This window comes from Neoarthrinium moseri, assembly GCF_022829205.1.
Source record: "Neoarthrinium moseri strain CBS 164.80 chromosome Unknown scaffold30_Wmoseri_CBS_16480, whole genome shotgun sequence".
Taxonomy (NCBI): domain Eukaryota; kingdom Fungi; phylum Ascomycota; class Sordariomycetes; order Amphisphaeriales; family Apiosporaceae; genus Neoarthrinium; species Neoarthrinium moseri.
In genome coordinates this window covers 437,139-463,251 of record NW_026055144.1, presented here as the reverse complement: position 1 = coordinate 463,251, position 26,113 = coordinate 437,139, and the positions used below count along the sequence as shown (strand labels likewise).

Genomic DNA, 26,113 nt, shown 5'->3' with positions numbered 1-26,113 from the left:
TAAATATATTAAAATTTAAATTATAAAAATTTTATTTTAAAAAAAACTTTATTATATAATTTTTAATTTTTTAAAAATTTTTTTTATTTAATTTAATTTCGTTTATAATTTTTAAATAAATTAAAATATTTTAATTAAAAATATTATTTTTATTTTTATTAAAAAAGTTTTTATATCGCGTTTATTATTTTTATTTAAAATTATTTTTAATATTTTAAAATAATTTAAAAATTATATTAAAGTTAATATTTATTTTTATAATAATTAATTTAAATTATAAATAATAATATAAAGATTTTATTAATATTTTATTAAAATAAATTTAAATATTTAAATAAATAGGGTACGATATAAATTAAGTAACACGTTAGTTATATATGACGCAGCCCACGTTAATATACTTGAGGCCATCTAGTGTTATACTATATCACTCCAGCTTCATCGCCACCATTAGCAGCCTTAGGAAGAATGACTACCGCGGTCACCAACCGTAAGGATGAAATCATCTGTCAATCACGGAGAGGCACAAAACCGAAACAGAGTGGGAACGCAAATACCGAGACTTAAAGTATCCATGACATTCTAGCTCGGTCGGGTCAAAATTGCCAATGATGTGGCGAGCAACAAGTTGTCCTGAGACAGGTCAACAAGGCTCTTGACCATTGTCGTGCAACAGATATCCACAGTTGCCATTACTGCCAGGCGAACTGCGGATGATTTGCTTTCTTCGACTACGAGCTAACCCGTCTGCTAAGAAGGTTGTCGCAGCTGACGCAGTGAAATGGTAGGGACTTCACACGTTCGTTGGAATTCGTCTATGCGCAGATATGGGCAGTCTCTACAAACAGGTAAATAGAACGAATAATGATAATCGCAGTTGGCATTGGAGTATTGGATTGTGTGTAGTTGTATGTGCCCAAATACCGGGTGTTAGTTGGGAAGATATTGAGTAGAGGCGAAGTCACCCACACACTTGACCAACCCAGATCAGGAACCCTCAGCACGCTTTTCTCGGAGCACTTGCACTGCTGTAAGGCGCCAAGCTGCAATTTCTAACTACCTACTAAAGTAGATACTGGGCGAGTAGTTGGTATTCTTCGACGATTGTGACAAAGTGAAGATGATTCACTGAAGCGGCGTGGACAAATTATGCCAAGCCCGCGCCCACTCCCCCACAGCGAGGATGCCCCAAGACTGGATAAGACTGATAAGCCCCTCCCCCGCCAAATATTTGGATGGTGGCAGAAAAAAGTTGACCGTCAACACCGGCGCCAAGCTGCTGCGAAGAAGGACAACGCATCATGGCACCCTACGACGATGACAGCGACTCTTCTGGCGATGAGCAGGCAGAGTACACCGAAACCAGCGTCCTCCTTGGTTACGCTTCGAAAGATGCCGACGACGACACAATCAGTAAACTAGGAGGCCAGCCCGTGAGTCTACCCCTCGATGTTGGGCTGCGACCACCAAGCTGGAGTGCGAGTCACTGACCATGGCTACCGTGCAGGACTGGCTGGACCCCTCAGCTGCCCCCTCTTCGGCGCTGGCAAAATGCAAGCTGTGCAAGGACGTCATGGTCCTTCTGCTCCAACTCAACGGCGAGCTACCCGACCGATTTCCCGGCCACGAACGGCGGCTGTACGTCTTCTCCTGCAAAAAGAAGAGCTGCCGTAGGAGGGAAGGAAGCGTCCGTGTCCTGAGGGGAGTGCGCATCACACCAGGGAGCAAGGCTGTTGGAGCAAAGAAGGAAGCCAGGGAAGAGAAGCCGGTGCCAAAGGAGACGCCGAAGCCTCAGAGCAACCTAGGAGAGGCTCTCTTTGGCGCAAAGGGGCTCGGCTCTGCTTCTGGCTCTGCGAATCCGTTTGCGACTTCGAGTTCGGCCGCGAGCAACCCTTTCACCACTTCCAGCAACCCTTTCAGCAGCCCGGCGAAAGCAGAAGCGGAACCCAGTGAAAGCTCCAGCGCGGAGGCCGCTGTAAAGTCCGTGGATGAGGCTGTCAAGGACCTCCCCAAATCTTTCGCCGAAACCCTATCCCTTAACAACACTCAAGTAGCGTCCGATCCTCCGCCACCACCGGAGCCTTGGCCAGCAGAGAAAGACCTGCCCGCACCGTATCCAGTGTCTTACTTGGCTGATGCCGACTACGAAACTCTGGAGCCTACACCACCTCCTGTATCGCAGGCTACGGCGCGCATGGATATTGACGACTCAACCGGTGGCGGCAAAGAAGACCGTGAAGTTTTTGAATCTTCGATGGACGCCGACTTTCAGAAATTCGCCGACAGGCTCGCCCAGAACCCAGAGCAGGTGATACGATACGAATTCGGTGGCCAGCCGCTGCTTTACTCCAAGACGGACGCCGTGGGTGAGGCCCTTGGCGGCAACCGGGGCATTCCGAGATGCGGCAACTGTGGCAGCAAGAGAACGTTCGAGGTGCAGATGACACCCAATGCCATCGCCGAGCTGGAGGCAGAGGAACTGAGCCTGGAGGGCATGGACTGGGGTACCATCATTGTCGCCGTTTGTGACTCGGACTGCCAGGCCCGTGGGGTCTCTGAGGGAGAAGCAGGCTACTTGGAAGAGTGGTCTGGTGTGCAGTGGGAGGAGCTTACTTCTAGACGATAGGGTAGCTGAATACAAGTCAACGCAGATGAGGGAATACCAGCAGCGATGGGACTACTGTGACTCTCGCGCACCAAGTTTCGAAAATGGCAAGGTGGCTGAAGAGTACTATTAGGCAATTCGAAATAGCCACAATCCTCTAGAATTCAGATCTCTTCTTATACCAGGCACAAAACTACATACAAACCGTTAGTCTCAGCACGTGTCCCGTTCAGGGACATTCTTCAGGCATTTGAGAAGTAGTGGGAGCCCCCGGCGCATCGATAACCCGTAGCCTGCCTGATCCACCGGTAACCCATAGGGCACAAGCCCATCTGATCCAGCTTCTTCTGCATCTCTGCCTCCTCTTGGCGCTGGCGCTCCTCCTCCAGGAGTCTCTTGACAATCTCGTCTCTGTCGGCCTCGGATGCCTTGCGTGCCTCTTCCTTTAGTTTCTGGTAGTTCTCTTCGCGTTCTTTCGCAGCCTGCGAATCCCTTTGCAGTTGTTCCCAAACCTCATCACTGACTCCAGCATCGCGTCGAGCTTTCGGGCTATTCTTTTCACGTGATTTCTGGGTCTTAGTTTCTTTTGGTTCTACGTGCTTAGCCGTAGTATCTTCTCTATCATCGTCTTTCGGTGCAGTGTGCGCGACCTCAGTCGATGTCAACGTGTTCATTGAATGCTGGTTTGGGGGCCGAGACGCGAATGATAGTCGAGGCTGGGCATCTTTGTTCGTGTACGGAACCTTCGCTTGGCCGCGAGAATGTCGCTCCGTATAAAGAGATTGCATCTCCGTGATAATCGAATCTGCAGTAACGCAGAGTTGCCTGGTCGTTGTATCCCCCTGAGCTTTCAGTGTTTTGTTAAACACGCCCACTGTCAGTGTCTTCACGTCCCGCGCACTGGCCCAGCTAGCTTGTCGCGAGAGTTCGAAAAATAATGTAGTGACACGCTGCTGAAAAGTGAGGTCTGGCGACTCGAGAACTGACAGCTCCAATGTGATCTTCTTCTTCTTCAATGTTTTCTTCTGAGCTGAAAGGAGACTCGTCATTAGAGAGAAACACTCGTCTGGCTCAAGGGCCCGGAAGTTGATTGTCTCCGGGAATCTGGAAGTGAGGCCTTGGTTTACAGACATAAGGCGATCAATGTCGGAATCGTATCCCGCCAGGATGATGACAAGTTTCTTCAGGTATCTCTCTTTAGTTACGGAATCCACCAGCTCATCGATGGCCTCTTGGGCGAAGTTGCCTTCACCTAGCCGGTAGGCTTCGTCGATGAATAGGACCTTCCCAAGGGCTTTGTCTAGGAGCTCTCGTACTTTGGGTCCAGTTTGACCGATGTACTGAGCCACCAGGTCACTTGCAGAACATTCAACCACTTCAGCAGTGGCCAGGAAGCCCATGTCGTAGAAGACCTTGCCCATCTTCTTAGCTGTAGTCGTTTTGCCAGTTCCAGGAGGGCCCTTGAATAAAAAGTTGAATGGTATGTTCTCCTTGGGATCCATGCCATACGCTTTTAGGCGGCGGACCGTGTCTTGATAGCCTTCGAGTAGTGCAATAGTATCTTCTGTGCCCACTGTATTCTCAAAGAGCTTCTTGACATTGGTTCCCACGTTTTGCGCCCTATTGAAGTTCTCGTCAAAGTCGAGCTCCTCAAGGACCTCGGTTGACTTGGCGTCCCCGCGCGAGTACCGTTGCTGATGCCGTGCCTTTGTGCTGTCGAGGATTATGTCTATCTCACCAGCATTGCCGAAGTTGGGTCGGTTCCGTGCACGATCGAGGATCTCCATGGCGACTTGCTTGGCTTCCCCTGTAGCCCCAAAGCCATGCTGTTTTAACTTCATGTCAAAAATCCGAGCCAGTTGGTCGGAGTCGAAATCTTCGAAGTTGAAGGCGGACGCAATGGGAAACCGACGGCTGAGCCCTGGGTTGACATTCTGGAACATAGCTTCCATTTGATCCTTATACCCCAGCAACAGAACACATCTGTCGTCCCATGGAACAGACTGCACCTCTGCCACAATTGTGTCGATGACCGCGGCTTTATAGGGGTCCTTGAACGACGTAGATCCAGAACTGCCTCCGTCTAAGCCATATGCTTCGTCAATTACAAGGACCTTTCCAGCCGTCGATGCGAGGATGCCCTTGGTCTGCTTCTCCGATCCGCCGATGACCGAGTCGACGAAGTCGGACGGATTCTTCACTACTACCTCTCCCTTTGATAGTAGTCCTAGGTCGACTAGGATCTTTCCGTACAGCTTAGCCACCGTTGTCTTTCCGGTTCCAGGGTTACCCAAGAAGACTTTATTGAGCGAGTACTCGATCAGGGGCTGTTCTGCAAGCTCGCGGTCGTAGTTCTGCTGTATGCTATCCACGAGAGACTTCACTGCTTCCTTGACTGCACGTAGCCCTACCATCTCGTTCAGCTTTCGCCAGCCCTCAGACTTCGCTATGGCTTCAGAGGGCTTAGGGCCGATGAGGTCTTCTTTAGTGAGGAGGAAATCGTCAGGCTTGAGCTTCGATCGGCGTTCCTTTGCAATTCTGGTGGCTTGGCGTTTGGTGATGGAGTCGAGGACGTTTTCCACAGTACGGGCATTGCCGAATCCCTCGCGACCGCGTCCACGTCCAATCCTTCGGGCTACTATACGAGCGAACAGGCCAGACATGCCCTCCTCGCACTGCATTGAGTCATTGTAGTTCTTGTGGATCTTGTAAATCAGGATATTGAGGAGCTCTTTGTCGGTGTAATCAGCAAACTTGATGCTAATTGGGAAGCGACTAGGCAGACCAGGGTTATGGGCATAGAAGTTCTCCATCTGCTTGTCATACCCGGCCAGAACGAAGACGATCTTTCCTGTCAAGTTTTCGACTTCTGCCAGTAGGTAATCAAGAACTGCGTTACCTCCAGGGCTATTGCCGGACGTCAATTGATATGCTTCGTCGATGAATATGATGCCGCCTCCATCGTTGAGCATGTTATCAACAAGGGTTTGACATCCGGACACCCCCATGTTTGCTAGCTTGGAGCCGGTGGTCTCCTCGAACTGAGAACCTGGGATCACTCCTAAGGAGCCTAAGAACTGGGCGTACAGCCGCGCCACTGTGGTCTTTCCTAAATGAAAATCAATGTTAGTAAGCAATTTCGAAGCCAGACTGAGAATCTTCGACGTACCCGTTCCAGGATTGCCGAGTAATGAACAACCGTATCTCTGTTTCGAAAACTCGACATTCTGCCGAATCTGAGCTCATATTAGCATGACGCTTGAATAAGACACAAAGTATCAACTAACCTTGGTATCGACCATGTTTTTGATTTCAAGGAACTCAAGCTTGACTTCCTCGAGGCCAATCATGGCCATCAACTCATCCAGCGGCTTGTTCTGAGCACCTTCAAACTCCTTGCAATAGTCCCAATTTTCTTGAGCGTTGCTTGGAATTTTATCCATCCCTGCCGTCCTATTGTCTTTTGTTGTGTCAGACTTCTGGCGCGGCGTCTCTTTCGCAGCCTTTGCTCTATCGTTCTCAGCTTTTTTCATCTGCTGGGTGCGAGCTGCAGCCTCCCGCAATGCTTTGAGGTCTTGGCGCTGCTGGGCGACATTCTTCCTCTGTTCCTCTTCCTCCCTCGCGTATTTGATGATACGGCGCTGGTGGTCCAATTCGTCTTGGATTTCCTGAAGCTCTTGCTTATACACCGCTTGCTTGGCCAGCCTCTTCCGCTCGAGATCAAGATCACGCCTGATACGTCGTTCATTCTCTAGATCCTCTGCAATACAGGCGTCACACGGTTCGTTCTTTCTTGTGCAATAGACCTTCCTGGTATGCTGCCTTGTACAAGTCTTCTCCACTAAGAAGGTGCAGTCCATCTGAGAGTGGTCAGTAACTCTGTGGCAACGGCGCTGACACTTGTGCCGACCACATTTCAGCGATGCACCACTAATTCAAGACATTAGTCAGTGATACATACCCTAGGATGTCGCTGGGAATCTAAAGTGGTCAATGAGCTTACCAAGCCGCTGCGCATCCGCCATCCGGGCAAAACTTGTCGAAGTCTTGCGGGTGGGTCAATGTCGCGGTGGCCTCCGGGTGGCGTTCACATTTCACCGGGAAGCCATCATAGAGGTGTTCTCGCTCCTTAAGCATTTCGAAGAAGCGAGACCAGGTGTTCTTTCCTTTCTTGCTACTCATGAATGTGTCCATGTTTCCTACCATGATAAGGCAGTTTCTTGCTCGGGTGATCATGACGTTCAGCCGTTCTGGAGCACACATGAAACCGATGTCTCCTTGAGTGTTACTTCGCGTCAGGGATACTATAGTGATATCACTTTCTTCACCTTGGTAGTTGTCTGTTGCTATCAGCTAAAATCGCAATCATTTCCGTTTGAGACTAACCAATAGTTGAAAGTCGAAGTTGGCGTTTCCCGACCTTTGATGCTGCTTGTGTCATCAGACCAGCCTGAATCAGAGATGCTGAATCGAGGTCATTGAGGACAGGGTCATTTTCACCCGCTAACTTGTCTCTCAGCAAGCGAAGCTGGCCCAGGTACGGAGTAAGGACAACCATTTTGTCTGTGCCGTAGCCTTGTTGTGCGAGGTATTTGACAATCCCTAGAACCATTGCCGCCTCGAACTCATTCTGCTTGCTAGAATTGGCTGTGGGATCTCGCTTGTCGCGGATGGCAGAAAATGCGACTTCGGGATGCTCATGATTGACAAAGATGACTCTGTCGTGTATGCCCCGAATGGCAGGGCGACCAGCGGTCTTTTCGCCATCCTGTAATTCCGGGTAGGTTAGACCGCGGGGAAATACAGAGATTTCAGGATGCATTCGATGCTGCTTTACTAGGGTCGTATGGCTGTGCCCTTGGATAATCAGCCTCTCAAACATTGACATGTTAAGGTTGTAGCCACTGCCCTGCTCCACCGTCAAGGCATAGCTGTCTACCTTAGGTCGAAGTTGTTTGTGGTCACCAATCAGGATAAGCTGTTTGACCGATGGTGCTAATGCAGTCAGAACATGTGCCTCCCGAATCTCGCCGGCTTCCTCTACGATGACTACGTCTGGAAAGGCTGCCCGTATAATCTTATTTTGCATGGCCGCAGAGGTTGTTGTACATCCGATAATGCGCCGGGAACGTAGAATGTTGATATACCGTTCCCTATAGAGGTCATCTAGCCTCTCCTGTATATTGTCGTGCATCTGTGCAAGTTGTTGCACTACATTGGCGCGCTCTTTCATCATGTCCTGAACCCATCCCGCATGCAGTTCTGTTCGCTGGGTGTGGTTCATATCCCAAACCACTTCGCAATCCTCGGCGACTTGCGTCGTAAATATCCCAGGATTCTCCCCTCGAAGCCAACGTGAAAGAAGGTAGTCAGGTTTGACTGCTTTCCCCCCTTTTCCGACTCGTTTCCAACTATGCTGACTTCTTGGGACTTGGAATGCCTGATGGAATCGTCCGAAGTCCATAGAGAATTCAAGATACTCCATCAGTACATCGAAGGAGACTTTGAAATCTACAAAATCTGATATCGCCGATTGAAGTTGATCTTCCAACTCTATTTTGTCGGCCTTCAAGTCGTCGATGATGAGCCATGACGTTGACGAGCGTTTATGACTGTCGGATTGATTGGCCAATAGGATACTAGCCGTTCTCTCGGTAGACTTGGAGCCAAGCCTAACCATGTGTTCCTTCGGAATACCAACGTCATTCAAATCTTCAAGAAACTGGTCCAAAGCATGGTTTGTGTAGCTGATGACAAGGATTCGGAGGTTCGAATGGTCAAACATGGCCTTCGCGATCCACGAGCCTACAAAGGATTTCCCAGTTCCTGCTTAATGATCAGTGAAGTTCGTACACAGCTGAAGCCTGACTAGCCACATACCTGGAGGGCCTTGTATGAGTGAAATCTGTTGCTTCAAAGCGCTCAGGAATGAGCTGATCTGTGATTGATCTACTTTCACCTTCCTGTCCCCTATCTGGATACAGAGCCCACTAGCACCCGCGGATTCATAACCATCGACGAGGTGTTGCAATCCATCGGCGACACATATTCTTTGCGGTTGCTGCGATGATGGTGGGCGTACAAGAGCCTCTTCAAGTGGAAGTTCCGTCAAGGCCTTCAGACCTTCCAAGACCGGTTCATGGGCGAATACAGGCGTGTCGACAACGGCATATTGAACCGCTGCATGAGACCCCAGTGCGCGGAGCACCCTCTCAAGACAACGACTATCTGTGAACCGAAGACATACAACTGGAGGTTCCTTGCAGAGTAAGTCCATGTCGCGTTCGAGGAAGGCAAATCCATAGATCTCATGACCACAATGCAGTGCGCCGAAAGACTGGTGCTTAAGGTAACCCTTCTGTTCTGTCAAAAAGTGGCGGCGTTGTGTTTGGTGGATTCTGTTCAGTTCTTCAAGCCCTGTCTTGCAGTGCATCGACAGAGAACATTTCCGGCCCCGTTTCTCGTTGCCAGTCTCGACTCCAATGAGAATCAGACCACCGAGATTCTGAGCGGATCGCCGTCCTTTCTTCTGGCCAGTAGCAACCAGTAAGTCATTGCGGATCTCACCCAACATATCCTCTCTCATCAGACGGAATTGATTGTCCAGGTGAGTGCTTGCAATATCGGAGTTGTCATCGCTGAAAACTTCAGCCATTCGAAGGTAGAATGGCTTCTGAGTGGCGAGCAGCTCATCTGTGGTTGGGTACACCGCGATCTGTCGAAAGTCGGGAAAGTCATTATCATGCCGCCCACCTGGGGAGAACGTTCTGTCAACCGAAACTAGAGAGATCTTGGAGTTGACCACTTTTTGTATCTTGTAGAATAACTCTCGAGTCTTGTGAGATTTGGCGTTCAGCAACTTCCCAGTTGATAGTAGAGTCTGAACGCCAGGTAGAACGTCTGGTGCTTTGTCAGGAGGGCCTGTGAGAAGTTCATGGGCTAGCCAAGCCAGTGCGAAAAGGTAATGATCTTCGAGCTTTTCGTGAATCTCACAAAGGGTAGTCCATAGCGCGGGCGGGTCAGCTAATACTAGAATGATTTGCCATAGAAACTGGCCATCAGCCAAGACTTTGATAGAGGGATCTGAGAGGTATCGGACGAAGCCAAGTGTGAATGTTTGTATATATGCAAGTGAAGAAATATCCGCGCGAACACTGCTCCGCACAGCGGCAAGGCCATCTGAACTGGCCAGAATAGTCTCAACGCAGACACTTGGAGATTCTTGGGTCTGTACTGCCTCTAAAAACAGTTTTGCGGCATTGATGTCAGTGATCTTACGCCTTCCGCTGATTGTTTCCTTGAACACTTTTACCAGCCTTGCCGAACGCCCTACGCTACTCATTGTGCATGCAGCCTGGCCTTCTGAAGTCATTGCGAGGTGTCGGATTCAAGTTGTGGTAAAATGGTATTCAGGCGTGATTCATTAAGTCACATATACTCAAAACAAAAGATGTCGAGTTCAACGCGAGCCGGCACCTGGTTATTTGATATCAAATGTATCTATTTGCGCCGTACTGAGTCGGTGTGTATAAGGCACTCTATTCGTTGGGCTGCGACCAGTATCGACTGCAGGCTGCGGGAGGCCCACCATGCGGTAAGGCTTTTCTTATTGTTGAGCGGGCACCAACAAGGAACCACGACCCCCCATCCAGTTTAATGATCGAGAATGGCGAGTCCGCACGGTTCAATCATGATTCGCTTCGTGGCATGCAGGAGAATTTCTGGTGCCTTCTGTTCAAGGTGATTGGCGAAAGACATCAGTTTCACATTTGATGAACGGCATACACGCTGAAGCATTTCTTTGACAATGTGCCCGCTCAACACCTCCTGGCAAGATATACTCCCTATATTTATCTGTTCACTGATCATTTCTGCATTGCCTGCACTTCAAACAAAAATTCAGCTCACTGAAATGCAGTATTCTTACGGCAGAAGTCGCCCTTATCAACGCGGAGGCCAACGCGGAGGTCAACGTGGAGGCCAACGTGGGGGAAGAAACTATCGGCACTGGACACATATCCCCAGTATGCCTGAACATCCTTTGGGTGATCTAATCAAGGAACTGAGACCTACCGATTTGACGGGGAGCGCGGCTTCTTTTGAGCCTGCTGCGTGCATCACTAATTGTAGTGTTATTGCCTCGTGGAACTGGACTCGCACCACGGATCCTGAGATGCTCATTCCGGGTAGAGTTTTAGGCCTTTTCTGCTGTTTCAACTGTAGAAAATGACTAACAATCTGCAGGCCTGCCTCCGCGATGGACCCCACTCATCCATCCTGAGAAGCTGGCCGAGGACAGCGGCGAATACTTACGTGACCGTAATGCTGCGTGCTATCCGAAACATCCGATGGAGCCAGCTATTGTCGCCGCGTTGACGGAGTCACCACAGTCGTGCGGCAGTGCTGCCATCGATCTTGTCGCTTGTAGCAGCACCCTTGGAAACCTTCTCCGTTTTCTACGTGGGGAAGAAAAGCCATTTCGCATGCTCGTATACAAAGTTGGAGAGACTGTCTTCTTCGTTCGCCGCGAAAAGTCCCCAACGGAGAAGATTCCAGACGTACGAGGGTTTGGACATTCATTTCCTGAAGCTTACACAACTTGGGAGTCGGACGTAAAGACATCGACTTCGCATCAGCGGGTGCTTCGTTATTCCTTCGGGGGACTGCGATGTCTCGTCCGCTTTGAAGCTGACGGATACCTTTCCGACGGAGCCCAGAATAAGGGCGCAAGGTCAACAAGGGCCGAAGTCCAGGCGCCCATGACTTCCGACAAGTTGGTGACTGCTTTCAACGCTGCATCTATCACTACTGAGTCACCAAGCATCGGTGGAGGGTTGCGAGTGAAAGAAGGGGGTGCTCGCGTGCCTCAGCATCAGATTTTTGATCTGAAGACGCGATCCTTTCGAAAGAAAGACGAGGATACGACTAGCGAGGAGCTCCCGCGGCTGTGGGTTGCTCAGTTGCATCACTTCATCTTAGCCCACCATCGTGACGGCCTCTTCGACGACATCGAGGTACGGGATGTTCGCGAGAGAGTTCTAGAATGGGAGAAGGAAAATGTCAGAGTGCTTTCACGATTGGCTGCGCTCATCCACCAAATCAAAGACATAGTATGTGACGTCGCTGGCAAGAAGATTGAAGTCTGTCACATGCTTGGCAGCGTGAGAGGCCTGCAGATTCGTCAGCAGCTCCCCGGTGTCGAAGATGTGCTTTCTGCTGGCATAAAGGCCAGATGGATTGCGACACCGGGTGATGTTGACGCTATTTCATCCGATTCGGAATCGGGTGATTCAGGCGTGGGTGGAATTGGTTGGAGCGATGAAGGGGAAGACTTCACAGCTTGCTCGTCATCGTGTGACTACTGTGGTCGTTGCGTGGCCCCGAAGAAATGCTAGACACACTTCGTCGTTTCCTGGAGTTTTATCTATTCTTTTGGACTAGTACATTCGAAAGTGATGTTCAACTCTGCAACTACGATTAACCCCCCAACCACTGCTTCGCGGTAAGCTCTCAAATAGTCAAGAGGGAGTTCATTATACCAAAGTATCATCACGCATTCCCACAGAGAGCACCTACACGCCCCCGCGGCCTATAAGCGTGTATTGCGTACGACATGTATTCCTTACAGACGCTGTTGGTACGTGCGAATCGGTTTACACAAGAACGTCAAGCCTTGTGTGCCCCGATTATACTTTGCCAAACTGTGGTATGGAGACCTTCGACAGCTTTCATGGAATTTACTGCGTTCTTGAGCGGATATCAAATAGAAGCCTTATTGCGAGTGATAGGTCTGATGTTTTCAGAATCGTGGTTTGTGTTATGTAGCGTGCTACTGTGATATAGGGGGCCGCCTAACTCAAGCTAGCAATAGCACTAGCCTGCAGAATGGGGAGGCCAGCTATTCCGATAAACCCGAGCTGATGACAGAATTGTGAGCTCTTGGTGCCATTTATTCAAAGCGTTGTGGGAATCATGAAGCGACAGGCCTTGGCACCGCAAGCAATCCTCAAGGCATTCATTCCCACGAGCACGGGTAGTGCGGCTCCCCAAAGGTGATATACGGCACAAACGGCAGTCCCCAATAGGTACAGTCCCACCCTGGCTCAGGCCGTGGACGATGATCTCCAATGAGGAATGCCAAACTGGATCACAGCCAGGTCTAGGAAAAGCTTGGCAGGTACAAATCTACAGCATGCAAAGTCGCTCGTCGCACGTGTCGCGCTCTGTCCATGCCGGCTGCCGTTGGAGAGAGCCTGAACGAGGGAGGGCGAGGAGGCAGCCCACGGGCAACGGCACCTGGCTGCTGGGCAAACAGACCAACCATCCAATGCTGCATGGTAAGTTATGGGCAGATGGGAGGCCCAGGCTTTAGCAGGCAGTGGTGACATCAAGATTGGCGGCGCTAGAGCTGGCGATTTGTGTTGAGGCGTCGGGCTGGAACGATGGACAAGGTTTAGCGCTCTTCGATCATCTCGCATGCCCGCCGAGCTAGCGACTGAGCACCGCACCGGCTGATTGACTTTTTGCGACACACACCACTCAATCAAAACATTGTCGGGGCGTCTCTCGTCTTCTTCACTCTCGTCCTTCCCGCAATCGTCGGATTTGGTTGATTTGATCCATCCATCAGTTCCATCGCTGTTGACAGTCGCCAGGGGTCCCTGCCAGCGTCCCTTGTCAGGATCAATAGGGTTCGGCTTTCCCCGCCAAGAGCTCCAGAGCTTGAGAGCTCCATCTGCCGGGATGGCATACAACGCGCAGGGCGGAGAAGCAGGCGGCTACTACAACGCCGGACAGCCAGCTCCTCCGAATTATCAGCAGCAGTACGGCCAGCAACAGTATGGCCAGCAACAGTATGGCCAGCAGCAGTACGACCAGCAGCAGCAGCAGCAATACAGCCAACAGCAGTACGGCCAAGGCCAGTACAACCAGCAGCCCTCCGGGCCTCCTCCCCAGCAGGGCTACGGCGAGAATGGCTACCAGAACAACGGGGAGAAGCCCATGTTTGAACAAGCTTTCAAGGTCGATCGACCAAAGTGGAATGACCTCTGGGCTGGTATCCTGGTCCGTGCACCAACTCCCCAACTTCACCGTTGTTCCTCAACATCGACGCGCATATATTCTGACATTTAGTATAGCTCATAATCGTCTTTCTCGGTTTCGTCGCTGTCTCTGGGCTCTCGATCCACGGTTACGGTTAGTGTTCCCCATCTTCAATTAGTCCCTCGGTTGATGAAAGTTACGACGCGCTGTGGTCCGAGACTCTTGCCTGGAACTAAACCCATACTAACCTCATGGGAATAGCAACTACCAAGCGTTTCAATGGCGGCGGCATCTACGATGGCGCTCAGTCCGTTGGTCTCAACACCAATACCATTGTCTTGTTCATCTTCTGCCTGTGCATTGCCATTGTCTTCAGCTGGGTCTATGTCTGGCTTGCCCGGCTCTTTCCCAAGGCCTTTATCTGGATTACCGGCATTCTGAACATCGTCTTCGGCTTGGTTACGGCCATCTACATGCTTGCTCGGCATTACTACTCCGGTGGGATAGTCTTCTTGCTTTTTGTGGCCTTCCTGATCTTCGCCTTCATCACATGGATCCCCCGCATCCCCTTCAGCGCCCTGATGCTCAAGACCTCGATTGACGTGTCCAAGAAGTATGGTCATACCTACCTTGTGAGCTTCCTAGGTGGTCTGCTGGCCACGGCTCTTGCAGCCTGGTACAGCGTCACATTCGTCGCTGTTTACGTCAAGTACGAGCCTGGCCTGAATCCAGCCTGCAGCCAAGGTGGCGGTGGTTGTAGCTCTGCCAAAGTCACAGGCTTGATTGTCTTCATCACCTTCGCCATGTACTGGATTTCTGAGTGGCTGAAGAACACAATTCACACCACCATTTCCGGCATTTACGGCTCCTGGTACTTCCACCCCAACAACCTGCCGAGAGGAGCGACCCGCGGGGCTCTGAAGAGGTCCTTGACCTACAGCTTTGGCAGCATCAGCTTTGGTAGCTTGATTGTGGCAATTATTAACTTCTTACGCCAAATATGCTCTGTCGCCCAGCGAAGCGAGGCGGGCCAAGGAAATGTTGTTGCGAGCATCATGTTTTGCGTCCTGGGTTGTATCATTGGCCTCTTGGACTGGGCGGTACAGTTCCTCAACCGCTATGCCTTCTCTTACATCGCCTTGTACGGAAAGGCCTACATCCCAGCAGCCAAGGATACCTGGAACATGATCAAACAGCGCGGTATCGATGCACTTATTAATGAGTGCCTGATTGGGCCCGTCCTCAGCATGGGTGCCACCTTCGTTGGATACGCCTGCGCCCTGATGGCATATCTGTACCTCGTGTTCACGCACCCAGCATACAACGCCGACGGCTCATTCACACCGGTAGTTGTGGCTTTCGCTTTCCTCATTGGTCTGCAAATCTGCAACATCTTTACGACCCCAATCAGCAGCGGTATTGACACCATTTTCGTTGCAACTGCCTGGGAGCCTATGGTTCTCTACAACGAGCACCCCGAACTTTACCAGGAGATGTGTCGGGTTTATCCACAAGTCCAGCAAGCGGTGCATCCTTAAAAATAGGACGGACGGTTGATAGCTCTATCGGAACATGAACGGGTCGCGACATTATTCATCTCTAATCACGTGTTCTCCTCATCAAATGGACATCAAGCAACAATTCTTGCTCATCGACCTTGTAGCTAGTAATCTACACTTGTTTTAGGAAGTGGTATAGCACGGTCATAATAATATTTCACCTGAAAATTGGCAATGGCCAAAATTCGAATCTCATCGATTTCGTGAAGATGTATTCGACGACTCCACATACCAAGTACGGCATAATAATGCGAGACCAATTAGCACCACTGGGACGGAATGGGATAAGTTATTGACTCCCCACTTGTATACCTAGGTCGGCTGCGGCTCGGTGCATTGATCGACGTGCCGTGAACCAAATCAGGTTGTGGGCTGTCGCATTATAGTTCAACTATGGTGCGGAGTACAGCTAACGGGCCCGCACAGCGTCGCTCGGGTTTAACGATGCGACGACCCGTTGACGCCTCCCTCGCAACTGTAGGATATATCAAGAATAGAGGGCTCCATTATGTCCTGTTGGTTGCTGTTCACCGAACCTGCATTCATCGCCATATTGTGCGAGTCTCTGTCTTGACGCAGGTTTGAATAAGCGACGATGTCTGCCCACGCATACCATGTAGAAGAGGCCCGAGGAGATGAAGTCGACCGCACCATTTCTGCCACAAGCGATACCACCAAAGCGGTCGGCGACATCAGCAATGAGAAGAAGGCGGGTCTCAAATACTCGGCCGGCGGCATTGAACGGGTCCCGCAACCTTCTGATGACCCTCGTGATCCTCTGGTATGCATGCACACTGCCCTCTCACCTGCGCGATACTAATAACATGCAAGAACTGGCCAATGCCAAAGAAGATTGCCATCTTCGGCATCATGTGCTTTGGCACTTTTGTCGGTATCGCATCTGCAGTGGCAAATGTCCTGGCACTGCCTGTTCAGGCTCAGGACTTTGGTATTACCCCTGAGCAGGCGTCCTATTCGGTACGCAAGAGTTGAAAGCACTGCAAAAAAAAATGGATGTTAATATTTCCAGATATCTGCCGTACTAGGAGGTATAGTGGTCGGCCCAGTCGTCCTGGTTGCCGCAGTCCGTGTCTTCGGTGTTATGTCATGCTGCTTCTGGAGCGAGCTTGCAGTCGTCGCAACCTCAATATGGTCGTCCCTTAGCACAGGACCAGGCGCGTTCAACTCTTTCGCAGCCTCCCGCGCCATCGCAGGCCTCTTCACGGGTACAGTGCAGGTATTCTCCGCGGGGGTAATCGCCCAGATCTTCTTCCTCCACCAGCGCGGTAGGGCCTTTGCGATCTATTCTACCATCTACATGGTATCAGCGGTTGCTGGCCCAACCTTCTCCGCTTTCATTGTCCAATACCATCCTTGGCCAGTGTGCTTCTGGTGGACCGTTGCTGCGAACGGATTATCTGCAGTCCTCTTCTTCTTCCTCGGTGATGAAACGGGCTGGGATCGAGTCAATAACCGACCGCCTTCTGCCAACCGAGTACCCGAGACTTGGCTCAAAAAACGTCTCGTTTTATTCTTCCCCGGAACACGAGTTGTCGCGCCGGGGAAAATGAACCATGTTGTAAGCCTTTTCGTGTCATTAATTCTTGCCAATTCTTGCACAAGATTCTGACCAGTATAGAAAACATCGTATAGCGTTCTCGCCAAGGTCGCCTTCAGCCCGATCTGCATCCTCGCGGGCATATACTCGCTGATCAATTACGCTTGGTTCATTATGGCGGGAGTGCAAGTGCCCATCATACTCGATTCTCCACCAAGTGAACAAGGCTTTGGGTTTACCTCGCAGGCCACGGGTTATTTCTACTTCTCGGCCTGGGTCGGTGCGCTGATAGGAGTCGCCTATGGCATCTTGATCAACGACCGTCTGCCCCTGTGGATCAAGCATCGAAGGCACGGCCTGTGGCATCCCGAGTATCGACTACACACAGCATGGTTCCCCGGGCTGGTCGTGGAGCCCATCGGGGTTGGCCTGTTCGGTGCCGCCGTTTACTATCACTTGCATTACATGGTTCTCGCCGTAGCCGAAGCCATGATCGTCTTCGGTGCGACGGCATGCATCTCGCCGGCAGTCAACTACGTCATCGAGGTCTTCAAGAGCCATCCCCAGGAGGTAGGGACTGCCCTAAACGTCTACCGTATTGCGTTTAGCGTTGCCATTCAATTTTTCTATGCGCCGTGGACCGTCCGAGTAGGGGTTAACTGGGCGTGGGGCACCGCGGCCTTCATCACTATTTTCTCCTGCGTTCTCATCGCGGTCCTATTCTGGAAGGGCAGATTGCTACGCAAGTACAGCTTGCTCCCTGACGAAGCTGCCGAAGAGGAAGAGCTATATCAGCGCAGCCTTAAGGCTGCCGAAGTACCAGCCACAACAAGCAAGCACGGATCTCACTAAGGGAAGTACATATAACGGGTTCTGCTTTTCATTCATGACATAACGAGGTAGCAATCCAGTCTATATACTGCTCGTAAAAAATTCCGGCTAGAACAGGTTTTCGATTATCGGATAGGGAGGTGTCGCAGGCGTAATAATAAGTGGAACCCTCAATAGGATGAGGGAGCGTTACCAGACGTTGGCTCCGTGCAAGACCTAGCCAGAATTCCATGACCCAATTTTAGAATGAAAGAAAAGTTCATCCACGCCGCGTGTCCCCTCATTGTGTCGTTAGGCCATTACTTGCCCGAATCGTGATCAATGGACACGAACAATCGCCGGATGATCCCAGTATTCAGCTTGGTTGACTTACTGTGTACCTGGTTATGGACCTAGGTAGTAAGAGCAAGCTACCGCTGCTAGGGCACAGCTGTACGCCGCTTTCTTGGACTGGTGGCATCGCATGGAGACTAGTGGAGACTTTCTAGTTACTTGCTGGCGCAAAATGATTCATTGGACCCACAGACGCATAGGAACCAGCCGAATCATTCATTGCTCGCAATTGGACTATTGTTGTAGAATAGACAGGCATGGCCATCGATCTTCACATGTTGGAGCTGCAACGTCAAGAGAATGAAGCCATTAACACGCGCATCTCTAACAATGAGCAAGCTAGACCCTTCCAACTGGCAAACCATATGGCAGTACAGCAGTCACCCGTTTCATGTCCGCACTCACGAATATCGCGATCCCCTCGGAGCCTTAGTTCTCCATTATCAGATTCTAAATATTCTCTTGATCGTTCTGTTGATTCCCTACCGGCCAAAAGCCTCCCACACCAACTCTTTCTGTTAATCGCTTTCATTCACCATTCCTATCCCTCAGCCATGTTCCTCCGATCATGAATTTTCTCCGCCAAACCACTGTCATTTAGCCACTCTGCTAGACTTATTGTGTCCTGGGTGCTAGAGTGCTGCTTTTGGCCCCTGGAGACGTTGCGAGACAGATAACCATATCGACTACATTTGACATTAGCAGTGGTATAAGGCAATCTATTGAGAGACTTGGCCATTAAAAATTACATTAAATACATACATGCCATGGCTAGCCATGAGAACTACCTTCAAGCCCGTCCAGTCTTATTGTGTAGCCTGCTTTATTATTTCCCGAACTACTTGGCGTACGCCTTGGCGGAGACAGTATATCCTTTTCTTTCGTACTCAATGCTTGTTTTGCTCGAGACGTCATCAAGTTCGACGTGAACTGTCCGGTCCATCATGATTCCGCCACGACTAAATCCGTCCCCTACAAGGATACTCTCCGCGCTACCTTGCCTTCGGGCCTGTCGATCTGAACGTCCATATCTTGAAGCGTCACCATTGTAGGCATCGAGCTCTTTGAATAAGAGCGACCGACGCGTTATCGTATATAAAACTGTGTCGACCCATCCGCAGGATGTAAACAATCCACCGGCGATAAGGTAGTAGTTTTTCGGGAGTGTGTCAGACGTCATAGCAGCCATTCGCCCGGCTCTGTAGAAGAACGTTAGAAATATTATTAGTGCACAAACTCGGTATTCACATACGCTAGAGGGAGAGTAAGAATAGTATAAGCTAGGGCGTACGCAAGCATTGAGATCGCGGCTTTTCTGATAGCTTTATCGCTTCCTTTGTTAATGCCGATTGCTTGGGGTCGTTTCGAACGGAAAAGGTAGCAGAATCCTGTAATGTATATAACGATAGAACCGAACTGGACAATGAAAATCCAAAGGTAGTGAAGCAGAAGACGGAGTCTCTCGTTTTCTGAAGAGATCCAGCACTTTGTTCCAGATTAGTATTTCGAAGAGGTCACAATTGTCTACGACAGTCCGACTTACCCACATTCCAGCACGTAAAAATACGTAGCGTCCAGCGGTGAGGGGGGCGAGACAAGCTAGAACCACCGCGAAGGCCCAGATACCTATAATAGAACAAATGAAGTTCTGGTATGATACTATTCGAGATAACACGACTTGGTAGGTGGTATGCGCGGCAATTGCTAGCACAAAGCATGCACTAGAAACATCGCCAAATTGGATGAGCATTCCCTGGGCGAAGCAGGCCCCGTTAGGTCCGATAATACGACGGCTCGAAGCCCAGTGGAAGGAAATTATAAACCCTAAGGATTGAAAGAAGTCGGCAAGAATGAGCTGATATATAAGAACTACCGACTGGTTGCGTGTGACAGCACTGGTATAGTGAGAACGCCAGTTGATCATGCGCCATGTGAGGAAGCTGAGACACGTAAATGTGAAGATAACTGACACACTGGCTAGGACCCCAATGGCTAGAAGGCCATAAAAATCTTCATTGTCCATCTCTAAGAGGCTGTCGGGTGGCTCAAAGTAGGCCAAGGGGACGCCTTTACTGTTGGCTGCCATGTTGTTTTTCTGTTTAACAAGACGGGGCAAAGAATCCCAGGTCGACACAGGTATAGATTCGAGAATAAAAACTCTCTTTGACGAAAAGAAGGATGATCCAGTGCTGGACACGGAATATGGAAGCTTCGAACCCCAAACTAGTCTTCTTATAACCATGCCAAGGGGCAGGCTCCTAGGATGAATAGGATGCCGGACTTGCACCTTTCGCCCTACAGATTTGCCGTTTCGACATTCTTCAAGAGGACGCGTACGAATATGTGCTGCGGAGTCGCTCAGCGAAATAAAAACAGCGCTGGAGTCGACACTTTTTCCTTAGGGTGGACGATCCCCAAATCCGCACGACGACAGTCAACCTAAAGCGCATCCGTGCGTACTGATGGACCCGCGCTTCGTAAGTTGTCGTATGCCGCTCGAGGGATAGGCAGGCGTGGCCCACATTCCAATCTGCGTTGGGAACTCCTCGACTACCCGCTTCAGAAATGCTAAACAGGGTTGAATGAAGGCATGCATGCTTTTGTTGCAGAACACCAGCTTTACTTACTAGTGAACCCAGGGGCCTCTCCTAAGAAGCTTTCCGAATAATCTTCCCCCCACATCGGTGTCATCCAATTTCAGCAACTGCCAAGCCTTCCACTAGCTTTTGGAGATCAGACCTTGGCCACCGGGGGATCGCTCTACAAAAAACTTAGGCACTACTTTAGTCTACCATTGTTGATCCTGGACAGATTAGTCCTACCACGGCACTGCTTCAGCATGGGTAGGGCACTAAAACCTGACATGTTACCCGACGTAACGTTTGCAATGTGTACCCCTAATCACTAGCAGCGGCTCATCCTCATATGAATGCAGTCTGCAGTAACAGGGAGCATGTGCAGACAACTCGCGGGGCCAGAATATTGTCGTCGAGAAGATGGGATATGCTTTAGGCCAAAATAATGACGATGTGCTACCGACGGACTGTAGTTTAGGTGCCAAACATCATATACCCATTTCTAAGGCTGCATCTGGTTCTGCTTCTCTCCGAGAGGGGTTAACGACGGGACTACATGCTAGACTCTTCTTGGCACTACAGCTATGGGCCCTCCGTGACATGACGAGAATGGCGACATCCGCATCCCCAAAAGCCAGCAGCTGCGGCCCGCCAGTGCAATCCCAGGGTAGCAGAAGTCTAGAAGTAGATAGGTAGTTAGTTAGCAATAGTGCCGTTTGTGGAGCCTGGTTTTCATTTCCTCCCCCTCAGGTCCTGTCTTGCGGGTTCTTCAATTATGTGGGGTGTGGCACCACAGTTCTCAACTACCTCGTATCTTGCATTGGTCGATGGTGTTGCTCGATCACCATTGTAACTATGTATTTTATCGCGCCTTATCACCATCTCTTATCGCATTCACGTCCGATGCCTTGTCCACCTTCGCCTCAACAATTTGCCAAATTTGGCCTCTATGAGGCCGCGGTTGTGAAAGCCTGGAACGTATTCAAGTAAATCATCGATCACGGTCTTGGTGATGCTAGAAACACCGATCAGGCCAACTCATCTAAGAAAATCTGCTATACTTACCCCTTGGGAATGTAACTTTCTGGCGCTCGAAGATCCTCTTGATCTTGATATTTATGCGGACGGCAAATATCAAACCCACATCTATCACGGCAATGCGTGCCGGCCGAAGTAATTTTCTTTTCCGGGGGCATCCGACATACTGATAAGGAAACCGTAAGTACGAGATGCCACGTACAAGTATGGAGCTCATACTAGCGACTATCTTTGACTATTAAGAGGGGTACGTGCAAAATCTTTACCATGTTGAGTTCATAACGGACCTTGGTCTGGAGCAAGGACTATCGAGGCTGCACTGTTGTGACCCCCCAACATGTAGAGGGCACACGCAAGGCCAGCCGTACAACTGTACGTAGCAGCGATATCCCGATATCTTCTCTGAAGCCCAAAGGGATACATTTTGTCTCACATAAAATAAACGACCAAATATGCAGTTCTATCTACTCAGCTAGGTTCCTCTGGTTTAAGCCGGGGTTCTATCAGTGATTATGTTCTTAGTGCTGAACCATGCTCTTCGGATGCAATCCGGAAGGGCTTTGCGACGTTCAAATGTTCTAGCACTCATTAGAGTGCTTATGAGTACTGTCCTCCTGGGAATAGGCAGACACGCATAGTGATTTCATATATTGGGAATTGCCGCGTCCTGGACCGAATCAGATACGGCAGCTCGGCATCCTGAGTTACTATTAGGTTCGGTAGTAGACCACTAAGTGAGTGAAACTAATACCTCTCAGGTCCCACTTCCCGCAACGCTTCTTGTAAGGCGCGAAATGAGAAGACAAACGTGTCATTCCATGTAACAGTCCATCTAAAGGCCCACATAGTTATGATATAGCACAAGCTCCCGTATGGAAGTGAGAATGAGAGTGCTGCTTTGAGTCAATTCCGGTGGTCGGGAAGTTCTTGAAGCGCATTGTTAATGTGGAGTGTCTATTGGTTGAGTGCTGGAGTGGGGTCAATGCATGTTTGCACGTCTCAGGCACAACGCCTACCCGTTCAATGTTGCCCAGCCCTACAACTCGACGACTACAGCCGCACCCCAGCTTTCCGAAGGGTCATTCAAAGCGCGCAAAGTTTTCGGAGACTAGCACAAGTCCAAAGAGCACAATTGATGGGACAAGACTGGGTTAAGGTTAAACCAGGCGGGCTTCGCACACCAGCGTCACTATATCTACCTGGACCGAAAACGATCCTGCAACCAAGTTCTGCTGGCATCTGACACTCGATATGAAGACTGCTTGAACTACCAATCACACCTTTCCAATATGATACCCAATCCGAGCAACGCGCGCGCAGTCGTGGGATCGACGGTACCTCTGGCTGACAACGTCGGTTCGTGGGGTCTCCCCGAGGTCTTTCAACAGCTTTCCTTTATCAACAGAGCGGAAGAGATGGTAGCGAAAAGGTTACTGGGAGAATACGTTCATCTTCCAAACAGTACACTTGAGCAGGTAGCAAGGGAGAAGGAACGATCCTTCAATCACCCAGGGTTGCAAGCTTTGAGACAAGAGCAGACAGAACTGCGTGGAAGAGCTATGGATTTGTCGCGCAGAGGCATACGGCAGATGCACATTTCAGACTTGCCCGAGGAGTTACTGTACGACATCTTCGACCGCGTTGCCGATCATTGTAAGCTTAGTGAGCAGCAAGCAGCCGTCATAGCGAACTCACGGCTTGTATGTCGTCAGTTCAACCAGATTGCGTCACGTTTACTATGTCAAACGTTGAGAGTGCGGCTAGATCGGGAGTCTGTTGACAGCGCAGTCGAGCTCATGCAAAACCCGCTTATTGCCAGCGGGGTCCGTGAAGTAGAGCTGGAGCTGAGTTATCGTCCTAGGGAGCTCGCGACCAACCTGCACCGGTACACCAGTCATTTCAAAGAAACCCTAGAACTGTGTGCCTTGGAGTGTGACGACTATCTCCAAGGATGGGAGCCTGGCGTCTATGAAGGCCCCGTATGCTGCAAACAGCCTTTTGAGGAATACAAGAAAGCCTCGGATAACTACGCTGTGATTGACCGGGCTTGGGGAGAGTACTTGAGTCCCTCGATCAACCTACAAGATTGCGATGAAAGGGTTGTACAGTATCAGCGAATCATCGGCCAAAGTTACGTGGCGTATCGTGGAAAGCATGAGGAGCAGCTTTCTTTACTCAAGGAGGGTTCGTTTGTGACAGATGTCGTTAATCTGATCGCTGCACTACCCAAAATGACACGAATATGGTTTACTGATAAACCGAAATTTGGCGGGCCCAACAGCTGTTTTTCGTGGCCCTGGTACTGCTGCGGGGGCTCGAGTGGTCCCAGCACGTATCTCAACGACAGAGAAAAATTGCAAGAGTTCCTCCAGGGTACACAGACGTGGAGCGAAATTGAGTCCAGGCTTACCCCTGATGCCGAACTCATGCCAGCCAGGATCCTGGTGGAAGTGCTCATTGGCATTGGTGCATGTGGTGTTCTTCCAACTCTCATCCAAATCAAATGCTTCCCTCGGAGGACGAGCCCCAAGATTGTCACCCCGGAATCCTGGAATAACCTACAGACGGCATCTAGAAGGCTGGAAGTCGTTTTGTTTGCCGACAAAGAGTGGCGTGCAGAAGGTCCCATCTCACCGGGTTGCCAGGACTTTGTTGACGCATACCTAGGCGCTATTCTCTCTGGGCCGCGTCTGGAAAGGGTTGTTGTCAGGCTTCCAGCGCCGCAGCCCATGAGTATTGTAAGTTCCCCACTAGGTACAACCATCAGCACCATCCATACCTCGCGTCTCGTTCAACTATCGTTGTCCGACATTTCGATGACCCAGAACGACCTGGAGACCCTCTGCCGAAAGCTTGGGGACAGCATGGAGAGTGTTACCCTCACAGACATTGTTCTATCTCAAGGAAGCTGGGCAAATCCAATAGAAATATTACATCACAAGCTGTCGAAGAGATGCCAGGACCGAAAGTGCTATTTCACGTTTTGGTCCCCCGAGGGTGGCGAATTTGGCCGTAAACCTAGGGGTATGGGTCGCGGGTCTGGGCATGAGTTTTACAAGCTTGGGATCCCATTGGCATCGAAATGTGATCAATACGTCATGGGCGATGAGAGGGTGACAGAGAATCCATTGCGAACAACCGTGGCGGAGATGTGATTGTCACTGAACGATGATGTGGGACGGAAGCGACTTGTACAATAAAATGTCATGGCAGCCCAACTCTACGCAAATGTGATAGTTTCGTGGATTGCAGCCAGGTACTCTCATAACGCCTTAGCCACCGCGTAGCTTAGATCACGGAGTGAGATCCTGAAAATGACGAGAGCACAAAAAGTCAACTAGAAGTGCTGGGGAAGCCCAAATCACAGGCTGGCAGATTTAACATTGAGCTCGTGTGGTGTGGCTTGCCCTGTGGCGTGGTGTGGCTTTGCGTTTTATTTCCTATATAGCTATCTTTGCCGCGTGTGGATTCCAATAAGACAACGCTCCTTTCACCCCCATAATTGGACCCTGCGTTCTGGCGACCGACAACCCTCATCGTGCACGTTATAGGAGGAATCATCACTCTGATCAGCCAGGTCCCATTAGACAAAGTACGTTGGATTCGTCGGGAGAGACGTTGAAAACTACTTTGGCTGCTGTGGACGTTCTGGGACAGCACTGTCCTGGAGCACCACTCCAGTTCAACATCACGCTTTTCATTGCACTGATGGTGAACGTATATTAACTAGGCATATTTCCAAGGCAGAAGCCGAGGTCAAAACCTCTCGCCTGAAATACCCAACGTTTCTCGCAGTGAAGTTGTTGAACGACAGTTCTGCCCGGTGTGTCCAAAATGAATCCTAACCAACCGGGCCGGAACTACAGGAACGATGCCCTGGCCAATCCCAAAGGCAAGAACCCTTACATGAGCAGCCGCATGGGCTACTACCATAACGGGCACTGGTACGCGCCGGAGGAATGCCACATCCCGTGGTGCACGACACCGGCAATCCCGTTCTACGAGTTCTGCCGGCTGCACAAGTGCGAGTGGGAGGGGTGCCAGTCGCTCAAGTATCGATACGACACGCCGCGAGAGGGCATCTGCCGCTACCGGTTCTGCATCCAGCACAACTGCCGGTTCAACGGCGAGCCGGTCGTCGCTTACTCTGGGCCGGACCGCGGGCCGTGGCAGTGCGTGGACGCCGTGCGGAGGTCAGACCGGAAGTTCTGCGGCGTCCATGACCACTGTATCGTCAACTTCCCTGTCCAGTGTACACGGCACATCCTGCGCATTGGGGACGTCTACAGAGAATATTGTCCTGCCCATGACCCGACACCGAGGCCTGCCGGGTCGGGAGCTCCCTAGTGCCCCTGCCTCGCCTTGGTGTAGTGAGGGAGGACCGATAGGTATTTCATTCCAGAAACTAGACATCGTGGAGAGACGAGACCTCATTTCGATTCGTGGCTTCTTCGCGCCTACGGTCCTATCTGGCGTTTCGCAAGCAGCACTGCCCACCCGAACTTAGCGGTGCCGGGCAAATAGTTAATTTTAGTTAGTAGCTTGGGGGACATTCATCGACGTAGGAGGT

The 26,113-nt window shown here is 50.4% G+C and overlaps 8 protein-coding genes across 8 annotated transcripts; 6 read left to right on the top strand and 2 right to left on the bottom strand.

The window, feature by feature from the left end:
• Positions 1-1,301: 1,301 nt before the first annotated feature.
• Positions 1,302-2,626, top strand: JN550_007764 (uncharacterized protein; the record flags this gene model as incomplete). The annotated part of the gene is made up of 2 exons (XM_049319651.1): positions 1,302-1,433; positions 1,508-2,626. The coding sequence occupies 2 exons, from the start codon at positions 1,302-1,304 to the stop codon at positions 2,624-2,626; spliced, it is 1,251 nt and encodes a 416-aa protein (XP_049170421.1).
• A 221-nt stretch (positions 2,627-2,847) lies between these two features.
• Positions 2,848-9,977, bottom strand: JN550_007763 (uncharacterized protein; the record flags this gene model as incomplete). Its single annotated transcript, XM_049319650.1, has 8 exons — positions 2,848-5,714; positions 5,775-5,841; positions 5,893-6,365; positions 6,412-6,465; positions 6,516-6,535; positions 6,609-6,933; positions 6,992-8,431; positions 8,486-9,977. The coding sequence occupies 8 exons, from the start codon at positions 9,975-9,977 to the stop codon at positions 2,848-2,850; spliced, it is 6,738 nt and encodes a 2,245-aa protein (XP_049170420.1).
• A 654-nt stretch (positions 9,978-10,631) lies between these two features.
• Positions 10,632-12,000, top strand: JN550_007762 (uncharacterized protein; the record flags this gene model as incomplete). The annotated part of the gene is made up of 2 exons (XM_049319649.1): positions 10,632-10,791; positions 10,850-12,000. 2 exons carry the CDS (start codon positions 10,632-10,634, stop codon positions 11,998-12,000), a joined length of 1,311 nt encoding a protein of 436 aa, XP_049170419.1.
• A 1,348-nt stretch (positions 12,001-13,348) lies between these two features.
• JN550_007761 (uncharacterized protein) lies at positions 13,349-15,186 on the top strand (the record flags this gene model as incomplete). The annotated part of the gene is made up of 3 exons (XM_049319648.1): positions 13,349-13,669; positions 13,744-13,801; positions 13,910-15,186. 3 exons carry the CDS (start codon positions 13,349-13,351, stop codon positions 15,184-15,186), a joined length of 1,656 nt encoding a protein of 551 aa, XP_049170418.1.
• Positions 15,187-15,802: 616 nt separating this feature from the next.
• JN550_007760 (uncharacterized protein) lies at positions 15,803-17,617 on the top strand (the record flags this gene model as incomplete). The annotated part of the gene is made up of 4 exons (XM_049319645.1): positions 15,803-15,988; positions 16,039-16,185; positions 16,238-16,786; positions 16,847-17,617. The coding sequence occupies 4 exons, from the start codon at positions 15,803-15,805 to the stop codon at positions 17,615-17,617; spliced, it is 1,653 nt and encodes a 550-aa protein (XP_049170417.1).
• Positions 17,618-18,767: 1,150 nt separating this feature from the next.
• JN550_007759 (uncharacterized protein) lies at positions 18,768-20,015 on the bottom strand (the record flags this gene model as incomplete). The annotated part of the gene is made up of 3 exons (XM_049319644.1): positions 18,768-19,128; positions 19,182-19,414; positions 19,473-20,015. 3 exons carry the CDS (start codon positions 20,013-20,015, stop codon positions 18,768-18,770), a joined length of 1,137 nt encoding a protein of 378 aa, XP_049170416.1.
• A 2,817-nt stretch (positions 20,016-22,832) lies between these two features.
• JN550_007758 (uncharacterized protein) lies at positions 22,833-24,698 on the top strand (the record flags this gene model as incomplete). Its single annotated transcript, XM_049319643.1, has 1 exon — positions 22,833-24,698. One exon carries the CDS (start codon positions 22,833-22,835, stop codon positions 24,696-24,698), a length of 1,866 nt encoding a protein of 621 aa, XP_049170415.1.
• Positions 24,699-25,377: 679 nt separating this feature from the next.
• Positions 25,378-25,890, top strand: JN550_007757 (uncharacterized protein; the record flags this gene model as incomplete). Its single annotated transcript, XM_049319642.1, has 1 exon — positions 25,378-25,890. The coding sequence occupies one exon, from the start codon at positions 25,378-25,380 to the stop codon at positions 25,888-25,890; it is 513 nt and encodes a 170-aa protein (XP_049170414.1).
• Between the last annotated feature and the right edge of the window lie 223 nt (positions 25,891-26,113).